The sequence below is a fragment of the Dendropsophus ebraccatus genome, chromosome 5 (genome assembly GCF_027789765.1).
Source record: "Dendropsophus ebraccatus isolate aDenEbr1 chromosome 5, aDenEbr1.pat, whole genome shotgun sequence".
Classification (NCBI taxonomy): domain Eukaryota; kingdom Metazoa; phylum Chordata; class Amphibia; order Anura; family Hylidae; genus Dendropsophus; species Dendropsophus ebraccatus.
In genome coordinates this window covers 4,260,449-4,288,021 of record NC_091458.1, presented here as the reverse complement: position 1 = coordinate 4,288,021, position 27,573 = coordinate 4,260,449, and the positions used below count along the sequence as shown (strand labels likewise).

General features: G+C 46.5%; 2 protein-coding genes across 2 annotated transcripts; both read right to left on the bottom strand.

Moving 5' to 3' along the window:
• Nucleotides 1–6,387: 6,387 nt before the first annotated feature.
• LOC138793328 (olfactory receptor 52P1-like) lies at nt 6,388–12,362 on the bottom strand. The gene is made up of 2 exons (XM_069971853.1): nt 12,345–12,362; nt 6,388–7,326 (listed from the first exon to the last, which is right to left on the bottom strand). The coding sequence occupies exon 2, from the start codon at nt 7,321–7,323 to the stop codon at nt 6,388–6,390; it is 936 nt and encodes a 311-aa protein (XP_069827954.1). The 5' UTR covers nt 7,324–7,326; nt 12,345–12,362.
• A 12,815-nt stretch (nt 12,363–25,177) lies between these two features.
• On the bottom strand, nt 25,178–26,134 carry LOC138793327 (olfactory receptor 52P1-like). Its single transcript, XM_069971852.1, has one exon. The coding sequence runs from the start codon at nt 26,132–26,134 to the stop codon at nt 25,178–25,180; it is 957 nt and encodes a 318-aa protein (XP_069827953.1).
• Nucleotides 26,135–27,573: the final 1,439 nt, after the last annotated feature.

The window sequence follows — 27,573 nt, the reverse complement described above, 5'->3', positions numbered from 1 at the left end:
TGTTAAGTTTCTATGTAACGATTAGGAGGAGCGGCAGTCAGTTATAAGGCACCCAGGGAGGAGTGGCAGTCAGTTATAAGGCACCCAGGAAGGAGCGGCAGTCAGTTATAAGGCACCCAGGGAGGAGGAGCAGCAGTCAGTTATAAGGCAGCCGGGAAGGAGCGGCAGTCAGTTATAAGGCAGCCAGGGAAGAGCAGCAGTCAGTTATAAGGCTACTCGGGAGGAGCAGCACAGATCGGTGGTAAGTTAGAAGGCTCCCAGGGTGTATTGACATGGAGCGGAAGTAAGTTATAAGGCAGCCGGGGAGGAGAGGCACAGAACGGCAGTCAGTTATAAGGCTACTCGGGAGGAGCAGCACAGATCGGTGGTAAGTTAGAAGGCTCCCAGGGTATATTGAGGAGCGGAAGTAAGTTATAAGGCAGCCGGGGAGGAGAGGCACAGAACGGCAGTCAGTTATATGGCACCTGGGGAGGAGCAGCACAGAGTGGCTGTCAGTTATAAGGTACCTGGTGGGGAGGAGCAGCACAGAGTGGCAGTCAGTTTTAAGGCACCTGTGGAGGAGCAGCACGAGTCGCAGTCAGTTATAAGGCACCTGGGGAGGAGCAGCACGGAGTGGCAGTCAGTTATAAGGCACCTGGGGATGAGCAACACAGAGCGGCAGTCAGTTATAAGGCACCTGGGGATGAGCAGCACAGAGCGGCAGTCAGATATAAAGCACCTGGGGAGGAGCAGCAGAGTGGCAGTCAGTTAAAAGGCACCCAGGGAGGAGAGGCACAGTTGGTTTAGATTTGACACCAGCACTTTATGGGTTTGTGTATATAATGACATGAATTCAGAGTTTTGTGATGTCTTCATGCAGTGTCCCAGAACAGGCCCTCTTATCCTCACACCTTTATTATAACCAGTTCTGTTCTGGAAAGCTATGGTTCACTGCAAACTGCGTGTATTGTGTCACCCTTCTCAGTATTCAGGTCTGCTATTCCATTCATTTCTTGTATGTATATTCAGGTATCAGTGCCTAAGGGTATTATGTCGCCCCCCCAGTGTTCAAGTATGGTACTTTTCATGTATATTTCACTGTATATGCCTAATGGTGTGATGATGCAATGGCTGGATGACACATGACTGCCCCTGCTTCCATGGTAACTCCAATGGCCATCGAGCTTTGGCTGAGGATACCATGTGACTTACTCTCTGCCTCAGTCTTGTCTTCCACCTTCAGGGGGACAACTTCTGTGTGTGACCTCTCTCCCCTGTCAGGAGAGAGATACGTGTGCTCTGCTGATCCAGTTCCACAAGAAGTATTTCTGGCTTTGTGCTGTTCTCAAGTTCTCAAGATTCTCATCTGGGTGTCGATTCTTCAGTCATTCCTCAGTTCCTCTCATCATCATCTTCTCTAATCATCAACAGCAAGTATTTCATTCAAGTCTCATTCCCCCCAGCATCTCAACTACTACTCCCATCATTCAGCACGCTATCATCACAGCCTATTGCAGCATCACCCATTACTCTGCTTTATTCAAGATTGCCTTATTCCCGGTTGCATCCGGAGAGACTGTTGCTATTGGTTACTACCGTTACAATAAAATTGTAACCACCGGTGTTACTGAACCTTGGCATTGGTGTGTTAATCGGTGCCCTGACTAAGTGCAACGAAGAATCTTATGCCCAGTATCCCTGCAGGATCAGGAGCCCGGTTTCCAGCTGTATCACCCTTGTGCCTACACCGTGACAACCCTATGCCTCACAGCTGCCCCGGTTCCTGCCTGTTAGCACCATCTACACTGCGGAGTGGCCCCTAGGGGCCAGGGGCATCGCATTTGGCGTCACGAACAGGATACAAACTGCATTGTGCTGACTGTCAGCATTCTCAAGGTACACTATCAATCCTCAGAAAGACTCTGCCATATCACCATGGGGGTAATCAAGTCGCTCAGGGCCCTAAACAGTGTACAAGATGGCCGCTGTCCCTCATTATTCGTAACTGTGCCATACCCTGGACAGGAGTGGGTTAACCTCCATGCTGCCAAAGCGCGGGAATCGGCTGGCGCCATATACTTTACTGCTGTCTCTCTTGATTGGCCCGCTGAAACCCCAGTGCGCAGCAAGATGGCGGCCCACGAGAAATGTTTGCCTGCAGCCGCAGCTCCCGTGATACCGGAGCTGCCGGAGAGCGATTCTGCCTGCCTGCTAGCACCGCCCCATCTCACAGTGTCACCAGCTGGGGCGCTGCCCCGGCGAACAACGGAAGTCTTCGCAGGGCCTCCATCCCGGCCTCTGCTGATCAGAATGAGGTGCCCATACCTGAGACCAGCATCTCTCCGGGATCCGGTCACTCCAGCCCCGTTGGCACTGTTCCTGTGCCCGCAGCTGCCACAGGGGCGCTGTTCCTCATCGGGCTCTCCGGCTATAAGGAAGAGCCTCTGGACTCGCAGCTCACCCAGGCCGAGGAGGACTCCCCAGACGAGATGGACACGCTCCGGTGTCCCCGGAGGGAACCCCGGATCCAGAGGAGGTCCAAAAGGCTGCCATTCTGCATGCCTGGCGTCGCCAGGTCTAGGCCCTCTGGGAGCATCATCGGGCAGAGGTCATGGCCGCTGGCGGGGAAGCCTCGGTTGCTATCTGGCAGCCGCCTGATCCTCCACCACCCCGGGCAAGAGTAAGCTTCCTCTGGGAAGCTAGGCCGACATGGCCGTCCTAACTGTTCTCACTGTGATTGTTAATATGACTGTTTTGTTTCAGGTTGAAAAAAAATTTTGCAACGTTTAAGCTATGCACCTGGTCCTCCTGACCAGGCTTTCTTATTCCTTACCCAGCTAAGTGCTGATGGATACTCAGGTTGTTGTATTGTTCTCTAGTGCCTGTCCCAGAGCCAGTAGTGGATTATAATAGGGGCATTTTCGGCGGCAGCCCGGGGCCCTGAGCTCCTGGGGGGCCCATGACCACCCAAAAAGACTTATACTTTCAGTGGTGTTCTGTCTCCTGGCTACACTTCTGCCATGATTTGCAAAAAATCACAGTTTTTTTTATGGCAATTTTGCACAAATCAGGACATCATGACATTATCTATCCTGTACTATGAACGCCAGGCTAGTGCTTCCATAGTTACAGTGGGGTGGGGGGCCCAGGCTTGGTGAACAGCCCGGGGCCTATGGTAACGTTAATCCGCCCCTGCCCAGAGCCTTTACATGGACGATGGTCTTTATTGCCTAAAGAGACTACCAAAACAGAGACACTTACCCAGTTCTTCCAAAAGCACTTTTCATGATTATGTGATTGTCAGAAGTTTATTAGTGGTCAAAAGTCTATTTTCATATCAGAGTCTTATATATATTTTCCTCCTCTGAGTAAGCAGAAAGGTTATTCAGATAGCCTCAGAGTGTCTCTTTTGACAGAAGTATATTCTCGTATCAAAGTTAGATATTTTTCCTCCTCCTCTGAGTAAGAAGTCAGTCTACATATCTCTATGTATAGCCTCAGAGAAAGTGTATTTTCTAAAGGAGTATTTTCTAAAGAGTGTATTTCTCAGAAGGATCTATCTATTGTATCTACAACTGGAAAGAGTAATTGAGCCAATTCTCTTCAAGACCTCGCACTTTTTGTTGTCTTCTGTGTTTCCCTTCCTTTTGTTTCCAGTGTTTGTTCACCTCTGTCTTGTCCCAACACAGTAGTTGCTACATAGTCATACCTAACATTCACACTTGTCCATACATATTGCACCTTGGATACCCTTTCGTGTGTTTGGCCTATTGGATAATTGTGTTGTATGATTGACCGGTATGTAAGGGGCCCCCATGTATGTTTGCGTTTATTATTTTGTTCTTTTCTCTTTCAGGTGTCCAAGACACTTCACACAGACACGCCAAGGTAGTACACAGGTCTTCACAGTTTTCTTTCCAGTAGGGTAACTCATTTCATTGGAAACCTACTGTCTAACTAGCTGGAATATTGAGGGTCCCCCGCCAGCAGTTAAGTAGTCCTGACTTCCATGTCAGATGGTTCATGCACTAACTACCTGTAACCAGAGTACGTTAGGACCCCTAGGTGAAGTCCTGCCACTAGGGTTTTTCTTTCTCTTCATATTTTCTCTTGTCACCTGTGCCTTTAGCGTGGGAAACACACACCTACATACTCACTCACATTAACATTCCTTCCTCTTGTCTTGTTGTCCTGGTCCTCTATGTTCATTCGGCCACATCTACCTCACCTTGTGGTTCGCCGAGGTCGGCTCATTTCTAGTAGGGAGGTATGCAGTGTCCCAGAACAGGCCCTCTTATCCTCACACTTTTATTATAATCAGTTCTTTTCTGGAAAGCTATGGTTCACTGCAAACTGTGTTGTGTCACCCTTCTTAGTATTCAGGTCTGCTATTCTATTCATTTCTTGTATGCATATTCAGGTATAAGTGCCTAAGGGTATTATGTCGCCCCCAAGTGTTCAAGTATGGTACTTCTCATGTATATTTCACTGTATATGCCTAATGGTGTAATGATGCAATGGCTGGATGTCACATGACTGCCCCTGCTTCCATGGTAACTCCAATGGCCATCGAGCTTTGGCTGAGGATACCATGTGACTTCCTCTCTGCCTCAGTCTTGTCTTCCACCTTCAGGGGGACAAGTTCTGTGTGTGACCTCTCTCCCCTGTCAGGAGAGAGATACGTGTGCTCTGCTGCTCCAGTTCCACAAGAAGTATTTCTGGCTGTGTGCTGTTCTCAAGTTCTCAAGATTCTCATTTGGGGGCCGATTCTTCAGTCATTCCTCTCATCATCATCAACAGCAAGTATTTCATTCAAGTCTCACTCCACCCAGCATCTCTACTTCAGTTTCACTACTACTCCCATTATTCAGCACGCTACTCTCACAGCCTATTGCAGCATCACCCATTACTCTGCTTTATTCAAGATTGCCTTATTCCCGGTTCCATCCGAAGAGACTGTTGCTATTGGTTACTACCGTTACAATAAAATTGTAACCACCGTTGTTTCTGAACCCTGGCATTGGTGTGTTAATTGGTGCCCCGACTAAGTGCAATGAAGAATCGTATGCCCAGTATCCCCGCAGGGTCAGGAGCCCGGTTTCCAGCTGTGTCACCCTCGTGCCTATACCGTGACAACCCTATATCCTACAGCTGCCCCTGTTCCTGCCTGTTAGCACCATCTACACTGCGGAGTGGACCCTAGGGGCCAGGGGCATCGCATTCAGATTTCATCATATGAATTATTGGTTTCTGGTATTTGCACTTTATTGAGGGAAAATTGGGATTAGCATCAGCTCCCAACAGTAATTTTTGGAATTTATTAACTTCTATTTTGGACCCTAGAACATTATAAAAATAGCTCTCTGGTGTGAAAGTAAGCATATCATGTCTGCTTCTTTGTACATTCTACCCCCTTTTTTTTAAGTGTTTTTAGTTTTTTTTGTCTAGTCTTTTGTACATTATGAATTATTGTTGAATAAAATTTACATAACTTTTTGATAACTTGTGGGTGCACCTATTTGTGTGCTTTCTCTGTCTTTTTGTTTATTGCAGTCAGTTGTAAGGCACCTGGGGTTGAGCAACACAGAGCAGCAGTGAGTTATAAGGCACCCGGGGAGTAGAGGCACAGAGCGGCGGTCAGTTATAAGGCACCCGGGGAGTAGAGGCACAGAGCGGCGGTCAGTTATAAGGCACCCGGGGAGTAGAGGCACAGAGCGGCGGTCAGTTATAAGGCACCCAGGAAGTAAAGGCACAGAGCGGCAGTCAGTTTTAAGGCACTCGGGGAGGAGAAGCATGGAGGGGCAGTCAGTTAGAGGGCACCCAAGGAGGAGCGACACAGAGCGGCAGTCAGTTAGAAGGAACCCGGGGAGGAGTAGCACGGAGCGGCAGTCAGTTAGAGGGCACCCGGGGAGGAGTAGCAGGGAGCAGCAGTCAGTTAGAGGGCACCCGGGGAGGAGCGGCATGGAGTGGCAGTCAGCTGATGAGCGGATTGCAGAGAAAGCTTCACTTCCATATTACTGTAAATTCGTTATAATTTTACATATTGTCAAGTTTGAATAATTCAGGTGATAGTAATGGAGATAACTCACCTCTATCTACAGTTTGCACTCCCACCATAAACACGTACCAGATGTATCCTACTACTGCCTGTATACAAACCCGTCCCTGAGTCTTCACGGCACATAATGTTGGTTGCTGTCTGTACCAGTGACAACCTGTAAGGTTGGGCTCCTTTTTGTCAGTACTTTAGCCTCTCACACTGTGTAAGTCAATGCAAGGAGACATACATATAATGGTGTGTGCCTGTATATAGGAAGAACAGGGCTGACCTATAGTGTACACAGAGAAGGGGGTCACCGAGGTTATTAGGGAATGAGAGGACGGCAGAACCAGACAGAATATTCTATATTATAGGTTTAATGACTTACGCAAAGAAAAGAATTTCCTCACATTCTTCTGAATCTCTTTTGTACTGATTCCGTATATTATTGGATTTACCATGGGAGGAAAGAGTAGGTAGAGATTGGACAGAATGATTCTTATAGACAACCCCAAGTGTTCCCCAAACCTCTGAGACACAATGGAGAAGAGCGCTGAGATGTAACCCACAAGGATGACGCAGATGTGGGTGACACACGTGTTCCCGACCTTGTACCGAGCCTCGCGAGATGGAAGCCTCAGGACGGCTCTCACTATCTCGGTATAAGATGCTGCAATAAACACAGAATCTACTCCGACCGAAAGCACAGAGATTAACCCATAGAGGACATTGATCCTGATGTCAGCGCAGGAAAGCTTGGCTACTGCCATGTGTTCACAATAAGTCTGTTCTATAATATGGCTCTGACAAAATGGCAGCCGCTTGACCAGAAATGGGTATGGGAATACAAAGAGAATTCCTCTCATGGCCACCAATACACCAATCTTCATGATGACCGGGGTGGTGAGAATGGTAACGTACCTCAGCGGGTGACACACTGCCACATAGCGATCAAAGGCCATCGCCAAGAGCACAGAAGAGTTCATGAAGGAAAAAGAATGGACAAAGAACATCTGGACCAGGCAGCCCTCAAAGCTGATCTCTCGGTCATTGAACCAGAAGATAAGCAGCATTTTGGGGACAGTAGAATTAGACTGGACGAGGTCGGCGAGTAATAACATTGAGAGGAAGAGATACATGGGTTGGTGGAGACTCGGCTCAGTTTTTACAAAAAACAAAACACACAAATTAGCCAACAAAGAAACAAAGTACATGAAAGAGACGGGCAAAGCAATCCACCCATGGACATCTTCTAGTCCCGGGACTCCAGCCAGGAAGAAATGAGAAGTGAGGCTGAGATTCATAGTGTTACTAGTAATAACCATCATCTGGTCATCTCTGAGATCTTCACAAATACACGAGGTGAATCTGAAACAAGAATCACAATAAGGAATAGTGACATAAAATACTAATGTGACATCTACAACCGGATGACTGGCTGATGGGAGGTAGAGGGAGGATAAAATAGAACAAAGCTCATCCGCACCTCCATGATATCCATCTACACCACAGAGCTGTACAAGACTTGTATCTTGGTTTGACCCATGTTGGAGTAAAATTACCACGCTCATCTGTATTTCATTCCGTCATACAAAAACCTTTGAAAAGTTTACACTCTGAGACTCTTACAACTGCTGATCGGCTTCAGTGATGTTTCCCCCAGGACCCCCCTACCAAGGCTCATAGACCTTCTCCTACAGACATCAATGGCCGCTTCTGTGTTACCTGAGGAGTCAGAGGTTATTATACAGTCACGGTGACATCTCCAGGGACATTCAGGACTCGAAAAGAAGGGTTTCAGTATTATTACACAACTAAAGCCAATTATGGTAAATGAGTCTCTGCGGCTTCTTGTGTCTTTCTTGGGAACACGATAAGATTAGCCATGACGATGTCCAAGCTTAAAAAAAAACCTCTAGAATGTTAAAAGTTAAGATAGGAATAACAGCATTTGAGCCACTGTTTGGCTTCCAGTTCCCGTGTTTCTTCACTCTCACTTCTCAATACTCTCTGTCTAGTTTTTCAGACTATGACCTCATGTATACCTGACAAATTAGTCAGGATAAGCGGACTTGGGGAAATTCCGGTTTGACATGTTTGGCCAACCGGAAACAAACCCGAACCCTATTGAAGTCAACGGGGACCCGAATTTTCAAGGCCAAAAATGTTTGTAAAATGGCGATAGGAAGGAGTAGAAGGCTTCCAAGGAACCAAAATGAGGGTAACAACAAGACGATTGCCTTGCAAAAAAAAAGATTAGGGAAAGTACTGAGCATTGGGCCAAACAAGTTGTGAAGCCCAAAGAAGTTGACCAATTTTTTTTTCGGCAGGTGACGATAGTGTTTAGTTCACTGCTGTTCAGTGTTGCCAGAGTTATGGTTCTTCTAGAGGGAGCGATAATCGTTAGAAAAGTCTCGATAATGGCCAAAACTTATTATCTGCCGTGTAAATGTAGCCACTGATCAAACAATGAGCGATAAGTCGTTGATCATTGTTTTCCAACATGTCCTAAAATCATTGTTGATCTTTCATTGATAGTTCACAGATCTGTTCGTGTCTTTAACTCTCCAGGATTCTACTGTGTAAAAGCAAAAACATTCTGTTCAATGATCCTCAAATGATCAAATCGAGTTTTTACAACAATTTCTCTGTTCATCTAAACAAAGATTGCTGGAAAAAACAATTTGTTGCTTCAAGGCTTTGCCCATTAAATTGAAGAGTGTTGCCGGAGTTAGGCAGTCAGTGCTGGTCACACTAATTCAATGAGGGTTGTCAGAGTTAGGCAGTCAGTGCTAGTCACAGTAATTCCCCAAGAGTTGCTGGAGTTAGGCAGTCAGTGCTGGTCACAGTAATTCTCAGAGGGTTGCCAGAGTAAGGTAGTCAGTGCTGGTCACAGTAATTCTCAGAGGGTTGCCAGAGTAAGGTAGTCAGTGCTGGTCACAGTAATTCCCTGAGTGTCAGGATTTGAACCTAGTGACTCCTGCACTCCAGGCTGCAGCTCTACTCACTGAGCCACTGAACCTTGCTGGACGGCTCCAGTTCTGAATATATTGGTCAAGATCATGTCTCTTTAGTTTCCAGTCTTGAATCCTTAATTGGCTCCACCCCTGGACTTCCTGTATAAGCCCCGCCTTTCCACTTCCTCCTTGTGAGATTATTGTGCTTTGCCCTTAGTCAAGCTTCTCCTTCCTCTGCTGCTATGATTACTTATCTGGGCACCGGTCTCTGGCTAGTTATCTGATTATGATCCTTATCCTCCCAGTATATTGCTGCTCTCTGTGCACTGGACTCTGGCTAGTTATCTGACTATGATTCCGCCTTATCCTCCCACTATATTGCTGCTCTCTGGGCACCGGTCTCTGGCTAGTTATCTGACTATGATTCCGCCTTATCCTCCCACTATATTGCTGCTCTCTGGGCACCGGACTCTGGATAATATCTGACTACGATCCTCATCCTCCCACTATATTGCTGCTCTCTGTGCACCAGTCTCTGGCTAGTTATCTGACTACGATTCCGCCTTATCCTCCCAGTATATTGCTGCTCTCTGTGCACCAGTCTCTGGCTAGTTATCTGACTATGATTCCGCCTTATCCTCCCACTATATTGCTGCTCTCTGGGCACCAGTCTCTGGCTAGTTATCTGACTACGATTCCGCCTTATCCTCCCAGTATATTGCTGCTCTCTGGGCACCAGTCTCTGGCTAGTTATCTGACTACGATCCTTATCCTCCCACTATATTGCTGCTCTCTGGGCACCAGTCTCTGGCTAGTTATCTGACTACGATCCTTATCCTCCCACTATATTGCTGCTCTCTGTGCACCGGACTCTGGCTAGTTATCTGACTACGATTCTGCCTTATCCTCCCAGTATATTGCTGCTCTCTGTGCACCAGTCTCTGGCTAGTTATCTGACTATGATTCCGCCTTATCCTCCCACTATATTGCTGCTCTCTGGGCACCAGTCTCTGGCTAGTTATCTGACTACGATTCCGCCTTATCCTCCCAGTATATTGCTGCTCTCTGTGCACCAGTCTCTGGCTAGTTATCTGACTACGATTCCGCCTTATCCTCCCACTATATTGCTGCTCTCTGGGCACCAGTCTCTGGCTAGTTATCTGACTATGATTCCGCCTTATCCTCCCACTATATTGCTGCTCTCTGGGCACCAGTCTCTGGCTAGTTATCTGACTACGATCCTTATCCTCCCAGTATATTGCTGCTCTCTGGGCACTGGTCTCTGGCTAGTTATCTGACTACGATTCCGCCTTATCCTCCCAGTATATTGCTGCTCTCTGTGCACCAGTCTCTGGCTAGTTATCTGACTACGATTCCGCCTTATCCTCCCACTATATTGCTGCTCTCTGGGCACCAGTCTCTGGCTAGTTATCTGACTATGATTCCGCCTTATCCTCCCACTATATTGCTGCTCTCTGGGCACCAGTCTCTGGCTAGTTATCTGACTACGATCCTTATCCTCCCAGTATATTGCTGCTCTCTGGGCACTGGTCTCTGGCTAGTTATCTGACTACGATTCCGCCTTATCCTCCCACTATATTGCTGCTCTCTGGGCACCGGACTCTGGCTAGTTATCTGACTACGATTCCGCCTTATCCTCCCACTATATTGCTGCTCTCTGTGCACCGGACTCTGGCTAGTTATCTGACTACGATTCCGCCTTATCCTCCCAGTATATTGCTGCTCTCTGGGCACCGGACTCTGGATAATATCTGACTACGATTCTCATCCTCCCAGTATATTGCTGCTCTCCGTGCACTGGACTCTGGCTAGTTATCTGACTATGATTCCGCCTTATCCTCCCAGTATATTGCTGCTCTCTGTGCACCGGACTCTGGCTAGTTATGTAACTATGATTCCGCCTTATCCTCCCACTATATTGCTGCTCTCTGTGCACTGGACTCTGGCTAGTTATCTGACTATGATTCCGCCTTATCCTCCCAGTATATTGCTGCTCTCCGTGCACTGGACTCTGGCTAGTTATCTGACTACGATCCTCATCCTCCCACTATATTGCTGCTCTCTGGGCACCGGTCTCTGGATAATATCTGACTACGATTCCGCCTTATCCTCCCAGTATATTGCTGCTCTCCGTGCACTGGACTCTGGCTAGTTATCTGACTACGATCCTCATCCTCCCACTATATTGCTGCTCTCTGTGCACTGGACTCTGGCTAGTTATCTGACTACGATTCCGCCTTATCCTCCCAGTATATTGCTGCTCTCTGGGCACCGGACTCTGGCTAGTTATCTGACTATGATTCCGCCTTATCCTCCCAGTATATTGCTGCTCTCTGTGCACTGGACTCTGGCTAGTTATCTGACTACGATTCCGCCTTATCCTCCCACTATATTGCTGCTCTCTGGGCACCGGACTCTGGCTAGTTATCTGACTACGATCCTCATCCTCCCACTATATTGCTGCTCTCTGGGCACCGGACTCTGGCTAGTTATCTGATTATGATTCCGCCTCATCCTCCCACTATATTGCTGCTCTCTGGGCACTGGACTCTGGCTAGTTATCTGACTATGATTCCGCCTTATCCTCCCAGTATATTGCTGCTCTCTGGGCACCGGACTCTGGCTAGTTATCTGACTATGATTCCACCTTATCCTCCCAGTATATTACTGCTCTCTGGGCACCGGACTCTGGCTAGTTATCTGACTACGATCCTCATCCTCCCACTATATTGCTGCTCTCTGGGCACCGGTCTCTGGCTAGTTATCTGACTACGATTCCGCCTTATCCTCCCACTATATTGCTGCTCTCTGGGCACCGGTCTCTGGCTAGTTATCTGACTATGATTCCGCCTTATCCTCCCAGTATATTGCTGCTCTCTGGGCACCGGTCTCTGGCTAGTTATCTGACTGCGCTTCTGTATAAACTTCCAAACACATTGCTGCTACCTGTGTATGGACTTCTGGCTGACTGCTGACCACGCTCGTCTCCACCACTTCACTGCAACCTGTCTACTGACCTCCAACTAACTTCGACCAAGGTCAGTCTCTTGTACTTTTGTCTATATCCAGTGTTGTTATTGCTATTGCACAAAACAAAAGAAGTAACACTCGGCACTACTACAACAAGCAGAGAGTCCAGGATTCCAATAGCTGAAAAGGTGATTAGCCAGATGAAGTGTGGCCGTCGCTATCCACTGTATGTCCGTGTGTACGTCCTCCCATTCACCCCCCTGATGCCTTTCTGTACAAGAATGTTGAATCAATAAAGAAGAATTCACTACAGACCGGTCAGTTGCCGCAGTTTCTCCTTTACTTCACTGGACTTTGTTTGATATTGTTATTGCTATTGGACTCCAACACAGACTAGACCATTACACTGAGGGTTGCCAGAGTTAGGCAGTCAGTGCTGGTCACACTAATTCCCTGAGGATTCCCGGAGTTAGGCAGTCAGTGCTGGTCACACTAATTCCCTGAGGATTGCTGAAGTTAGGCAGTCAGTGCTGGTCAGAGTAATTCCCTGAGGGTTCCCGGAGTTAGGCAGTCAGTGCTGGTCACACTAATTCCCTGAGGATTGCTAGAGTTAGGCAGTCAGAGCTAGTCAGAGTAATTCCCTGAGGGTTCCCGGAGTTAAGCAGTCAGTGCTGGTCACACTAATTCCCTGAGGGTTGCCAGAGTTAGGCAGTCAGTGCTGGTCACACTAATTCCCTGAGGATTCCCGGAGTTAGGCAGTCAGTGCTGGTCACACTAATTCCCTGAGGATTGCTGGAGTTAGGCAGTCAGTGCTGGTCAGAGTAATTCCCTGAGGGTTCCCGGAGTTAGGCAGTCAGTGCTGGTCACACTTATTCCCTGAGGGTTGCCAGAATGAGGAAAAAAATTAAGAAAACATTAATAACGGGACATTGCGGATGTGCTGCTGCTGGTGGTGATGGAGCTGCAGGGAGAGTACACGGACGTGGTCTAGCTATATCTGCTGCCCAAATAAAACACCTTTATCTGGTGCAAACAGGCATCGGGGCCCACAGTGTGATTTAATAATAATTTTTATTTATATAGCACCACATATTCCGCAGCGCTGTACAATAGTAGTAGCCAATTTCCGCTCTCCCAGTTGTGTGCCTCCAGTTCCATGGGTTTGTCTTCCACCCAGTCCTCCGCTGCTGAAAGCACAGAGACCTTCACCCAACCCCCGTGTACGTCAGCCAAGCAGTATGGAGCGGCCCAGATTCATGGAGCAGTCAGCATTGCTGTTTGATGACTTTGCTGGCAGGGATTTTTTGGCCCCAGAAGACATTGAGTGATCCATGATGATAACAAAACCCAAATTCTGTGTCTTTCTGAACCAGCGTTCAACAAACATGGCGGGTGACTGACCTTCTGCCCATTCCAGTAAGCCGATTATTCGAATGTTGTTCCGCCTCAGGCGGTTTTCCAGATCGCCGTTTTTCTGTTTACGAAGCTCCAGCTGAGATTCCAGAGCTGAGACAGTATTAATTACCGGGGCCGTGGTATCCTCTACAGTAGAGACCCTGTCTTCAACCTGCGTCACACGGCCCCTCAGGTCCTGCAGGCCTTGGCGTAATAGGCCGACATCTATGTTTACCTCCTCTATTTTGCCCGTGAGGGTTGTCTTACAGGAGGTAACTGAAGCAACTGGTCAGTCATCTGTCGCAGGGTGGGTTCGGCATCTTCCTAAGTGTCGGAGGACTGCGTCAGCTCCAGAGCATTAGACAGCTGTGCAGCTTCCCCTTTTGCGCCATCTTGAGAGCCGTCTCTGACAAAATCGCGGAGCCTCTCCAGGCCAGAGTAATCCTTGGACCGGGCCGTGTCCTGTCTTCCAATCTTCCCCTTGGTCTCCGGTACGGGGTAATGCCAAAAGGTTGCAGGATACTATGCAGGATTGCAGTGTTTCATGGGCTCGGTGCGGGAGCTACTCCACCATGCGACTGCTCCTGCTGCGCGTAAAGCCACGCCCCCATGCTGTGTCTTTCTGCAGCGTGGAGACCGACAAGGAGGTCAGTGGTGAGGAGCAAGACAACGTGAAGGGTGATGACAAAGTGATAGACCCCAGATGGACTGAAGCCCATGGGAGCCCAGAGGAAGAGGTGGTGGACACACAGCCCCAACAACCCAATGGCCCATAGCCAGTTGGTCGTCTGTTACTGGCCACCGCGCCCAGGGACTGAGCACACCAAAGCTCAGACGAGCTCCCTGGAGAGGTCTTTCTTCAGGCAAAGTCAAATATCTTAACAATCTGTGCACCACCTGCATGACAAGGCACATGCATTCAAAGCACAAGGCAGATCAGACTGGAAACATCTGAGACTCCCCCTGCTACCTCTTCTGCTTCAGTTATTTCATCCTCTTCCTCCCCTTCCAGAGCCAAGGGAGGATGTGACAGTACCACCACCAGCATCACCAAGCATCTCCACACTGTCCGAGGTAAGCGCTCAGCTTTCCATCCTCCAAAACAAAAAAACCTACAATTAGGCTCCCTTAAATAAATTACCACTGGCCAAGGGTAATAAAATCATGTATCAACCAAAAGAGACCCAAATAGACCAAAGTACATCACAAATTATTATGAATCATATATCATCTTTATTGTATATTTCCCAAATCACTTATAAAAAACATATGAACATTAGACAATTAAAATCAGAAAAAAAAAAAAAAGTAGAGGGGGTATTCAAAAAATTCATGTAACATACCAACCAATTGTTCCATCCTCTAAACACTGGAGATTAAATGGAAGCACCCCCTTCCCCAATCACACCCACCAGCCCTGGTTCTTAATGGGAGTATTTAAAAATTGCCGTTTCTTGAAATGCTCCCATTCCAGCTGGTGGAGATGGACAGCTCCAAACAAAAAAAAAAAAAAAAAACTTATGGCGGCAGTTGTCCAAGACTGTCCAATGGCAGCAACTGTCCAATAATTTTTTTTTTCATTATGTTTTTAAATTCTTTATTTCTTTTCTTATATTAAACATTAAAACTAATAACCTTATTACAAAACCATAGCATATTAAACATAACGTGGCATTCTGAGTAACATCTTAATTATTCTACAACACTTCAAGTTTACTCCAATCGTTCAGTCAACACCACATATTTACAGACTTTAATTTATAAAAATCATCTTACTGGTGCAACTATTCACTCTTCTCTACCACCAATTACTTCATCACATGGTGTCTACAGTCATGGCCAAAAGTTTTGAGAATGATACAAATATTAATTTTTACAAAGTCTACTGCTTCAGTTTTTAAAATGGCAATTTGCATATACTCCAGAATGTTATACAGAGGGATCAGCTTATCAGCAATTACTTGGAAAGTCAATATTTGCCTAGAAATGAACTTTTTCCCCCAAAACACATTTCACCATCATTGCAGCCCGGCCTTACAAGGAGCAGCTAACATTGTTTCAGTGATTGCTCCATTAACACAGGTGTGGGTGTTGATGGGGACAGGGCTGGAGATCAATCTGTCATGATTAAGTAAGAATGACACCACTGGACACTTTAAAAGGAGGCTGGTGCTTGGCATCATTGTTTCTTTTCTGTTATCATGGTTATCTCTAAAGAAACATGTGCAGTCATCATTGCACTGCACAAAAATGCCGAACAGGGAAGAGTATCGCAGCTAGAAAGATTGCACCTCAGTCAGCAATCTATCGCATCATCAAGAACTTCAAGGAGAGAGGTTCCATTGCTGCCAAAAAGGCTCCAGGGCGCCCAAGAAAGACCAGCGAGCGCTAGGACCGTCTCCTAAAAGTGTGGTCAGCTGCGGGATGGGGCTACCAGCAGTGCAGAGCTTGCTCAGGAATGGCAGCAGGCAGGTGTGAGGGCATCTGCACTGTGCACTGTGAGACTGAGGAGACTCTTGGAGCAAGGCCTGGTCTCATGGAGGGCAGCAAAGAAGCCACTTCTCTCCAGAAAAACATCAGGGACAGACTGATATTCTGCAAAAGGTCCAGGGAGTGGACTGCTGAGGAGTGGGGAAAAGGTCCAGGGAGCGGACTGCTGAGGACTGGGGGAAAGGTCCAGGGAGTGGACTGCTGAGGACTGGGGGAAAGGTCCAGGGAGTGGACTGCTGAGGACTGGGGGAAAGGTCCAGGGAGTGGACTGCTGAGGACTGGGGGAAAGGTCCAGGGAGTGGACTGCTGAGGACTGGGGGAAAAGTCCAGGGAGTGGGCTGCTGAGGACTGGGGGAAAGGTCCAGGGAGTGGACTGCTGAGGACTGGGGGAAAGGTCTAGGGAGTGGACTGCTGAGGACTGGGGGAAAGGTCCAGGGAGTGGACTGCTGAGGACTGGGGGAAAGGTCCAGGGAGTGGACTGCTGAGGACTGGGGGAAAGGTCCAGGGAGTGGGCTGCTGAGGACTGGGGGAAAGGTCCAGGGAGTGGGCTGCTGAGGACTGGGGGAAAGTCATTGTCTCTGATGAATCCCCTTTCCGATTATTTGGGACATCTGGAAAACTGCTTATTGGGAGAAGACGATGTGAGCGCTACCACCAGTCTTGTCTCATGCCAACTGTAACCGGCATCCTGAAACCATTCATGTGTGGGGTTGCTTCTCAGCCAGGGGAATCGCCCCTCTCACAGTCTTGCCTAAAAACACGGCCATGAATAAAGAATGGGACCAGAATGTCCTCCAAGAGCAACTTCTCCCAACCGTCCAAGAGCAGTTTGGTGACCAACAATGCCTTTTCCAGCATGATGGAGCACCTTGCCATAAAGCTAAGGTGATAACTAAATGGCTCAGGGAACAAAACAGAGAGATTTTGGGTCCATGGCCTCGAAACTCCCCAGATCTTAATCCCATTGAGAACTTGTGGTCAATCATCAAGAGACGGGTGGACAAACAAAAACCAACAAATTCTGACAAAATGCAAGCATTGATTGTGCAAGAATGGACGGCTATCAGTCAGGATTTGGTCCAGAAGTTGTATGAGAGCAGCCGGGGAGAATTGCAGAGGTCCTGAAGAAGAAGCCGCAACACTGCAAATATTATAGACTTGCTGCAGTAACTCATTCTGTCAGTATAAGCTTCTGTTACTCAGAATATGATGGAAATTATATTTCTGTATGTGATAAAAACATCTGACAAACACACAGAAAAACCAGAGGGCAGAGGATCATGGGAAAATAGAAGATTTGTGTCATTCTCAGAACTTTTGACCATGACTGTAGAAGTCTACCATCCGTCATAATTATGTATATTATGATATTATATGCTTATAAATTAGTCTACAACCATTCTTTTGTAACACCGTGTTAAACCCCCCATTTCAACCTATATCCCTCCACCCCCATATCCTTCCACAGTGACCCCATCACATATATAATATATACTGCATGGTGACCCCATCACACAAATATAATATATACTGCACGGTGACCACGTCACATATACATAATATATACTGTATGGTGACCCCATCACATATTCACTACTGTTCAAAAGTCTGGGGTCACCCAAACAATGTAGTGTTTTCCATGAAAAGTCGCACTTCTTCACCACCAGACGTTGTGAAATGAATAGAAAATAGAGACAAGACATTGACAAGGTTAGAAATACTGATTTGTATGTGAAATAACATTGTTCTTCCATCACACTTTGCTTCCGTCCCAGAATCCTCCTCTTTCACCAATTCCAGCATTGCACACCTTTGGCATTCTAGCTATTAATCTGTTGGGGTAAGCTGGAGAAATTGCCCCCCACGCTTCTAGAAGCAGCTCCCACAAGTTGGATTGGTTGGATGGGCACTTCTGGCGTACCATACGGTCCAGCTGCTCCCACAATGGGGTGGTGATCTGGTGACTGCGCTGGCCACATCATTACGGATAGAATACCAGCTGCTGCTTCTGCTGGAAATAGTTCTTGCACAATTTGGAGGTGTTTAGGGTCATTGTCCTGTTGTAGGATGAAATTGGCTCCAACCAAGCGCTGCCCACTGGGTATGGCATGGCGGTGCAGAGTGATAGCCTTCCTTATTCACAATCCCTTTTACCCTGTACAAATCTCCCACCTTACCAGCACCAACCCCAGACCATCACATGACCTCCACCATGTATAACAGATGGCGTCAGGCATTCTTCCAGCATCTTCTCATTTCTTCTGCGTCTCACAAACCTTCTTCTTTGTCATCCAAACACCTCAGACTTGGAATCATCCATCGTCCACAACACTTTTTTCCAGCCTTCCTCTGTCCAATCTCTGTGTTCTTTTGTCCATCTTAATCTTTTTCTTTTATTGACCAGTCTCAGATATGGCTTTTTCTTTGCCACTCGGCCCTGAAGCCCAAAATCCGGCAGCCGCCTCTTCACTGTAGATGGTGACACTGGTGTTTTGCGGGGACTATGTAATGAAGATGCCAGTTGGGGACCTGTGAGGCGTCTGTTTCTCAAACTAGAGACTCTAATGTGCTTATCTTCTTGCTTAGTTGTGCAACGCGGCCTCCCACTTCTTTTTCTACTCTGGTTAGAGCCTGTTTGTGCTGTCCTCTGAAGGGAGTAGTACACACTGTTGTAGGAAATCTTCAATTTCTTAGCAATTTCTGGCATGGAATAGCATTCATTTCTAAGAACAAGAATAGACTGTCGAGTTTCAGATGAAAGTTCTCTTTTTCTGGCCATTTTGAGCGCTTAATTGACCTTACAAATGTGATGCTCCAGGAACACAATCTGCTCAAAGGAAGGTCAGTTTTGTAGCTTCTGTAACGAGCTAGACTGTTTTCAGATGTGTGAATATGATTGCACAAGGGTTTTCTAATCATCAATTATCCTTCTGAGCCAATGAGCAAACACATTGTACCATTAGAAGACTGGAGTGATAGTTGCTGGAAATGGGCCTCTATACACCTATGTAGATATTGCACCAAACACCAGACATTTGCAGCTAGAATAGTCATTTACCACATTAGCAATGTATAGAGTGGATTGGGTTAAAGGGAACCTGTCACCCCCCGTGCCGGGGTGACAGGCTCCCGACCCCCGTTAGAGCCCCCTATACTCACCTAATCCCGCCGGGTCCCGCTTCTGGATCCGGTCGGGTGATAAAGATCTCAGCCGCTGCAGCCCGGCGCGCGCGCTGAGAGATGAGTCCAACACTCATAGAGAATGACAGCAGAGTCCAGCGCTCCGTCATTCTCTATGAGCGTTGGACTCATCTCTCAGCGCGCGCGCCGGGCTGCAGCGGCTGAGATCTTCATCACCCGACCGGATCCAGAAGCGGGACCCGGCGGGATTAGGTGAGTATAGGGGGCTCTAACGGGGGGTCGGGAGCCTGTCACCCCGGCACGGGGGGTGACAGATTCCCTTTAAGGTTAGGACTAGTTTAAAGTTATCTTCATTGAAAAGTACAGTGCTTTTCCTTCAACAATAAGGACATTTCAATGTGACCCCAAACTTTTGAATGGTAGTGTATGTGTGTGTATGTATATATAATAAAAAGTGATCAAAACATCACAAATATGGTTTAATAAAAACTAGAGATCATGGCGCAAAAAACTACGCCCCATACAGCCGCGTAGGTGAAAAAATAAAACTGTTATAAGCGTCACAATAGGCCCATTTTATTAATAAATAATTGCAAAACTAAAGGATTTCATTAAAAAATATATATAACATTAGAGAATCTGTGTAACCTGCATATGGTTGTGTTCAGACCTATAGAGTAATAGTATCATTTCGCTGTTACCAGATAGTACATTACGTAGACACAGGAACCCCCCAAACGTCACCATATTGCTCTTTTTTACGATGTCACCTATTTATATCTTCATAAATAATATATTTGGGGTTCCATCATACATAATATATTTGGGGTTCCATCATACATAATATATTTGGGGTTCCATCATACATAATATATTTGGGGTTCCATCATACATAATATATTTGGGGTTCCATCATACATAATATATTTGGGGTTCCATCATACATAATATATTTGGGGTTCCATCATACATTATATATTTGGGGTTCCATCATTCATAATATATTTGGGGTTCCATCATACATAATATATTTGGGCTTCCATCATACATAATATATTTGGGGTTCCATCATACATAATATATTTGGGGTTCCATCATACATAATATATTTGGGGTTCCATCATACATAATATATTTGGGGTTCCATCATACATAATATATTTGGGGTTCCATCATACATAATATATTTGGGGTTCCATCATACATAATATATTTGGGGTTCCATCATACATGTTATGGTAAAATGAGAGACGCCATTACACAGTACAACTATTCCTGTAACAAATAAGCCATTACAGGACCTGTAGATAGAAAACTGAGAGTGCTGGAGCTCTTAGGGGAGGAGGGAAAAACGAAAGCGCAAAAATGAAAATTGGCGCGGTCCACTGGGTGATTTTGGGCCTGGTCCTTAAGGGGTTAAGCGAGATCTTGTTAATGTTCCCCAGTTGTGGTCAATATGAGTCCAATTTTATACTGATGTAAAGTAGCAAATAATAGATGAGAATTGTGTAAATGGATCAATATAGATCTATATGCTGGGCTCTGGATCAATATAGATCTATATGCTGGGCTCTGGATCAATATAGATCTATATGCTGGGCTCTGGATCAATATAGATCTATTTCTATGCACATACATATAACTAAATAAATCTGTATCAGAATAGATCAGGTCTATATATAATCGTAATAAATAGGAGCTTCTTAGAACACTTAGGCTATGTTCACACTACGTAAAAGTATGTCCGTTGTTGTTAGTTTTCTGCATTAGTTTTCAGCGAATTGCGGCCGTAGGAAACCCTGTCAGTTCACACAATGAAGCTCTGGCCGCTCGCTTCATAGTGTGCAGGGGGAAGATCTGATGCGGGCGCGTGCTGATGCACCCACATCAGAGCTCTGCGGCCGGACAGATCCGGGCAGAGACCAGCCATTCTGTGACCCGGCCGGGTCACAGAACGGCCGGTCTGTCACGTTGTATGAACATAGCCTTAATATATAACATTTATTTGTAACCTATGAGAAATCCCTAAAAAGAACATACAATGCAATATACAATATAAAATATATAAAATAATATAAATTGTGAAGAATCACCTCAGCACGGGGCCAAGTGGTTTGGACAAAAGAGAAGAAACCAAAAATGACCCAGGAAATCCCATTCCTGAGCGGTCAGATGAGGTCTAGCAGCGGCCGCACTGACCACAAGAGGATGCGGTCTCAGTCTCCTCGCACCAGCAGAATGTGGGAAATGTTTTACAGCTCTGCTAATGTCTCAGAGAACATTTCCCACATCAGCAGTGTGACTCATTGCACCAGGTCGACAATCTGCAGCTAGGGTTGGATTCTAGGGTTGGAGGCCACATTCATTCCCACATAGCCGTCTCCTTTTCTTCTTTTTACCATCCTAGCTTCAAAGCTGTCAATTTAAATGCTACAATATTGGAAGCTCAGTTTGTTTGATCGATCATGCTGCAATAAACATAAAATCATATTTCAAATAAAAAGATAAAATAATAATAATAAAAAATATTAATGATAATAATTAAAAAAAAGTATATTATATATATATATACACATACACAAACACATACATACTTATACATACACACATACTGTCAGGTAGGGGGTCTGGAAAAACAAGACGAGTGCAGCCCTAGAACTGGCACCCACCCCAGCTGGTCCTACCCACTTGCCACAACAGTCCTAAGTAGCTGCGGACAACTGGGCGGCGTTCCCTAACCTGGTAAAGTGAATACACGAAAAACAGAGACAAGAAGTACAAACAGGCAAAAGGGGAGGTCAGAGGTCCGAGTCGGTAACAGCCGGTTAGTATTGGTACAAAATCGTGATCGTAAGAATAGTTTAGGTCCAAGCCAAAAGGTCAGGTATGAGAAGTACAAAGTCACAGTAACGCCAGGTCAAGATACACAACACCTAAGCTGATCAGCCAGGGGAGTGAACCCCTGGCCTCTGCTACAACATGGAATAGCAGAGCAAAGGAGGTGAAAAACATGAGAAGCAATATGGCTGAAATGGACGCAGAGCCGAACGCACGGCCCGAGTCCTAACACATACATACACATAAGATAAAATAAAAAACAAAAAGACAGAATGGTATTAATCACGCTCACACAAATATGCAATTCGAAAAAATATAGGTTCTATTAGTTATTTCAAGGATCCTCATATCTATAGAACGTCCGGTCCTCAGATTAGAGGAAAATCCAAAATGAGTCTTACAGTACAATCCAAGACCCATTTTTACAGTGGCCAGAACACAGGACACTCGGGTGGTTGGGTCGTCCCTCGGACCCCGTCCAGGCATGGGTGGTTACTGCCTGGTAAGGACGGGATGCGGGAGAGGAGCCTTCATCCTCATATAAAAGCATTGAGTTCTAAATCTGCATTCTACCCCCCGGGCTCCAAGGAGTCGAATTTGAATATATTTTGAGACACGGCTCTGGAGGTCTTTCTCAGGACCCCCCCCCTCCAGTCCTTCCTAACCATTAGTATAGCTGTATAGATCACACTGCATGTCTCTTGTTGGTGAAGTTCAATGAAATGCTGGGACAGGGGGCTTGTTGTCCCCTTCTTTTATATTATAGACGTGTTCCGCTATTCTAATTTTCCAGGGTCTTTTTTGTTCGTCCAACATAAGGCTTAGGGCCTCCAGACTGTATGAGGTAGGGGACTCCCTTACTGGGACAAGTCAAACAATCTTTAATCGTCCACTTAAACCCATTGGATGTGGATTCCACCATTGTGGTCTTTCTGGGGATTGCTGCACGTCCCGCACCTATGGAAATCAGGTGTTTGTAACCATGTGTTGCCTATATTTAAGATTTCAGGGTTTCTTATTGACGGAGCCACCTTCATTCCCAAATTGGGAGCCTTTGTATAAATAATGGGGGGTTGTGTGGGTAAAGTTCCCCCAATATGTTTATCTCCCTTCAACATCGGCCAATTTTTCTTTATAATAGCTTCCACCTGCTTATAGTCCTTATTAAATGGTAGGACTAATTTAGGGTCACCTCGGTCCCTTCCCAATTTTGGGTTCTGGTTGATGAATGTAGATATCCAAGGACATAACTGTATCTAAAGAGGAGTGTAATTTCACCCTGGGATACTCACTCTCTCTCTCAATAAATTGGTCTCTCAGCACAGATTCAGTGAACTCAAGTCTGTATCTCAGAAGTCACCTGTTGCACCACTATCCTGTATTGTCAGAGACTTTCAGTAAAGATCACCTTATTTATTCTAATAGGACTATACACACAGGTTACACCATCATTGGGTCATTACCCCCTTTCTGTGCGTGGTGGTACCGACAGTCCGGTTGGGTCATCTATCCACTCCGGACCACCGTGATAAGAGCCCAAGGGACCCATTACAGCCCGGCAGGTCACAGACCATTGGGGGTCAATATAGCCAGCCACTAAACAAAACAGGTATCCCATCAAACCTGTGTGCTGAGTTAGCACTGGTGTCACGACTATACCACCATCACTGGCTGAGCTGTATTCCAACCACCGACATATCATCATCCCGGCGGTTGGGCACTGAAAGGTACAACACACGGTCACCACATTATTGCCCCTGAGTAAGGTAACTCCCTCGGGTTCAAACAAGTGGGATGAGGTATCCACTGCAGTTAGTGTTTTTCCCACTAGGTGTCACTACTGTGTTTGTTTGTAACCTGTTTCTATGCACAGCGGAAGTTCCAAGGGTTAACTATTGTATGTCACGTGTTGCCTTTTTTTCAATCATAGGTGCAGGGGCTTTCCCTCCTCTCCTCAGCCTATCCTCTCCATCCTTTCTCAGCACACACAAAGCCCCCACCAATCACAGGCAGGGTTACACAAACCCCTGTAGTTAGGACTTAGTTCCCGGTGGGAGGAGTCAAGGCAGTTGGGAGTTAGGGTCCTATTCCATGGGCCGAGGAGGGCCCGATCAACGATGTAAACGAGCGGCGATCTGCTAGATCGCTGCTCATTTACTGGGCCTATTCCACGGCCCGATGATCACTAAGCGAGGGCTGCAGGGATATCGTTACCAATGTCCTTGCAGCCCTTGCAGCAGCAGTAATACATTACCTGTCCAGGCTTCTTCTCTGCGCTGTCTTCATCCCAGGGTCCCGCACTCTATCTTTAGAATAGCCGGTCAGCTGACAGGCCTCACTCAGCCAATCACAGGCCGCGGCGGTCCTGGCCTGTGATTGGCTGAGCGATCCATCAGCTGACTGGCCATTCTGAAGATAGAGCGAGCGGGACCCGGGGATGTAGACAGAGCAGAAAAGAAGCCCTGCAGGTAATGTATGATGCTGCTGCTTGTCAAATCGTCGGTCGCCCGCCGCGCACCGCTATTCAACCGTAGCGATGCGCGGTGGGGGGACGATGATTTTAGGACTGGCCCTAAATGACACGATCATCGGCTGATCGTTCTCTCTATTTCACCGAACGATAATCGGCCGAATGGGGCCAAATGGGGCCGATCCGGACGATTATCGTTACTGTGGAATAGGGCCCTTAGTTGCTGTCCGCAGTGAGTTTAACAGGGACTCAATAAGGATGGAAGGGAGCAGACATGGCAGCATAAATAACTACGCCAACCCTACCCTTCTGTATAGGATGTGCCTCAAAACTAGCTGGTTAGTGAACAGACGCCAGGGGAACCATATTTTATTCAACTTATCGGATCTATTGTGAGCCTCTGTGATGATTTCTTCCATTCTTCCCAACTCCCCAAGTTTTTCTACCCATTCAGCGAGGTAGGTGAGACATCTTCCAATGGAAGGAGACGGCCATATGAGCTGCTATAAGGAAATGTCCTAGGATCCCTTGTTTGATCTCAGCAAAAGACCCGGGAATTCTTGACAACATTGCCAATTGGGGCGAATCAGCAAGTCTTGGCAGAGTATCCAAGATCTTGTCCAAGAATTTACAAATTCCAGGGCAAACCCACCAGATATACAACATGTCCCCAGTCTCACCACCACCACCAGCATGGATCTGACATCTCAGGAGATATTTTGTGCAGAGTGGCTAGACAGTAGTTTGATCTAGAAACGATTTTACATTTTTCTCCTTTGCTTTAGAGGCCATTGAGATTCCATGCGAGAGTTCACACATTTTCACTGAGGTTATTAGGGAATGAGAGGACGGCAGAACCAGACAGAATATTCTATATTATAGGTTCAATGACTTACGCAAAGGAAAGAATTTCCTCACATTCTTCTGAATCTCTTTTGTACTGATTCCGTATATTATTGGATTTACCATGGGAGGAAAGAGTAGGTAGAGATTGGACAGAATGATTCTTATAGACAACCCCAAGTGTTCCCCAAACCTCTGAGACACAATGGAGAAGAGCGCTGAGATGTAACCCACAAGGATGACGCAGATGTGGGTGACACACGTGTTCCCGACCTTGTACCGAGCCTGACGAGATGGAAGCCTCAGGACGGCTCTCACTATCTCGGTATAAGATGCTGCAATAAACACAGAATCTACTCCGACCGAGAGCACAGCGATTAACCCATAGAGGACATTGATCCTGATGTCAGCGCAGGAAAGCTTGGCTACTGCCATGTGTTCACAATAAGTCTGTTCAATAATGTGGCTCTGACAAAATGGCAGCCGCTTGACCAGAAATGGGTATGGGAATACAAAGAGAATTCCTCTCATGGCCACCAATACACCAATCTTCATGATGAGAGGGGTGGTGAGAATGGTAACGTACCTCAGCGGGTGACACACTGCCACATAGCGATCAAAGGCCATCGCCAAGAGGACCAAGGAACTCATGTTGAAAAAAGAATGGACAAAGAACATCTGGACCAGGCAGCCCTCAAAGCTGATCTCTCGGTTGTTGAACCAGAAGATAAGCAGCATTTTGGGGACAGTAGAATTAGACTGGACAAGGTCAGTGAACAATAACATTGAGAGGAAGAGATACATGGGTTGGTGGAGACTCGGCTCAGTTTTTATGATAAACAGAACACAAAAATTACCCAACAAAGAAACAAAGTACATGAAAGAGACGGGCAAAGCAATCCACCTATGGACATCTTCTAGTCCCGGGACTCCAGCCAGGAAGAAAGGAGAAGTGAGGCTGAGATTCATAGTGTTACTAATAACCATCATCTGGTCACAAATCACGAGGCCCGGATGTCTACAGCGAGTGAATCTGAAACAAAAAACACAACAATGAATAGTAAAATAAAATACTACTCTGACATCTACAACCAGGTGACCGGTGGCTGATGGGAGGTAGAGGGGGGATAGAAGAGAACACAGCTCATCCGCAGCTCCATGATATCTATCTACATGGCAGAGCTGTACAAGACTTGTATCTTGACCCATGTAGGAGTTAAGTGCCCACTCTCATCTGTATTCCATACTGTAAGACAAAAACCTTGTAATTAAATAAAATAATACAAAAACTCAAGAATGACACCATCCCAGACTCTCTCAGCTGCTTCAGTGATGTTTCCCCCAGGACCCCCCTACTTACCACGGCTCATAGACCTTCTCCTACAGACATCAATGGCCGCTTCTGTGTTACCTGAGGAGTCAGAGGTTATTATACAGTCACGGTGACATCTCCAGGGACATTCAGGTCTCGAAAAGAAGGGTTTCAGTATTATTACACAACTAAAGCCAATTATGGTAAATGAGTCTCTGCGGCTTCTTGTGTCTTTCTTGGGAACACAATAAGATTAGCCATGGCTATGCCCAAGCTTTAAAGAATACCTTAACATTAATGATGAGTTGAGTTGTCAAACTTTTTGGGTTCAGCACAGTTCTCCAAACCTGAACGCTCGGCTTTCGACTCTCGGCATCTAGACAAGTTAGATGGCACCCTAGGTCTACCAGGAAAGCTGTCGGTCACCAGCAGTGTGTGTCAGGTCCTGTCAGTGTACAGCAGTGTGCCTCAGGTGATGTCGGTGACCAGCAGTGTGTGTCAGGTGATGTCGGTGACCAGCAGTGTGCGTCAGATGATGTCGGTGACCAGCAGTGTGTGTCAGGTGATGTCCGTGATCAGCAGTGTGTGTCAGGTCCTGTCGGTGTACAGCAGTGTGTGTCAGGTGATGTCGGTGACCAGCAGTGTGCGTCAGGTGATGTCGGTGACCAGCAGTGTGCGTCAGGTGATGTCGGGGATCAGCAGTGTGTGTCAGGTGATGTCGGTCACGAGCAGTGTGTTTCGGCTGCTGATGTCAGTCACCAACACTGTGTTGCATACTGATGTCAGGCCCCAGCACTTCAATAAGCCCCATAGTGAAGACCGATCAGGGCACATTTACAACAGAGAAATTTATCCCACATGGACAAATCAGTTGTGGATAAATCCTTTTACAGATACAGTCAAAGTGCAATACTCAAAATAATGGATTTGTAGTGTCCCAGTATTGGGGGTTCACTAAGTCTGTAACCACATGGTAAAGTAACTCAGTCAGGTGACACACCAAGCACTAGGAGCTGCAGTTTACTCTCCAGCCACTAGGTGTCTCACTCTCCTCTGTGCACAGCTGTAGTATGTAAAAGGTTTAGCCTAACTGTTATATATTGTCCAATCACAGGTG

Coding starts and splice junctions, on each gene's coding strand:
- LOC138793328 (XM_069971853.1), bottom strand. CDS start 7,323: ATGAATCTCAGCCTCACTTCTCATTTCTTCCTGGCTGGAGTCCCGGGA.
- LOC138793327 (XM_069971852.1), bottom strand. CDS start 26,134: ATGATGGTTATTAGTAACACTATGAATCTCAGCCTCACTTCTCCTTTC.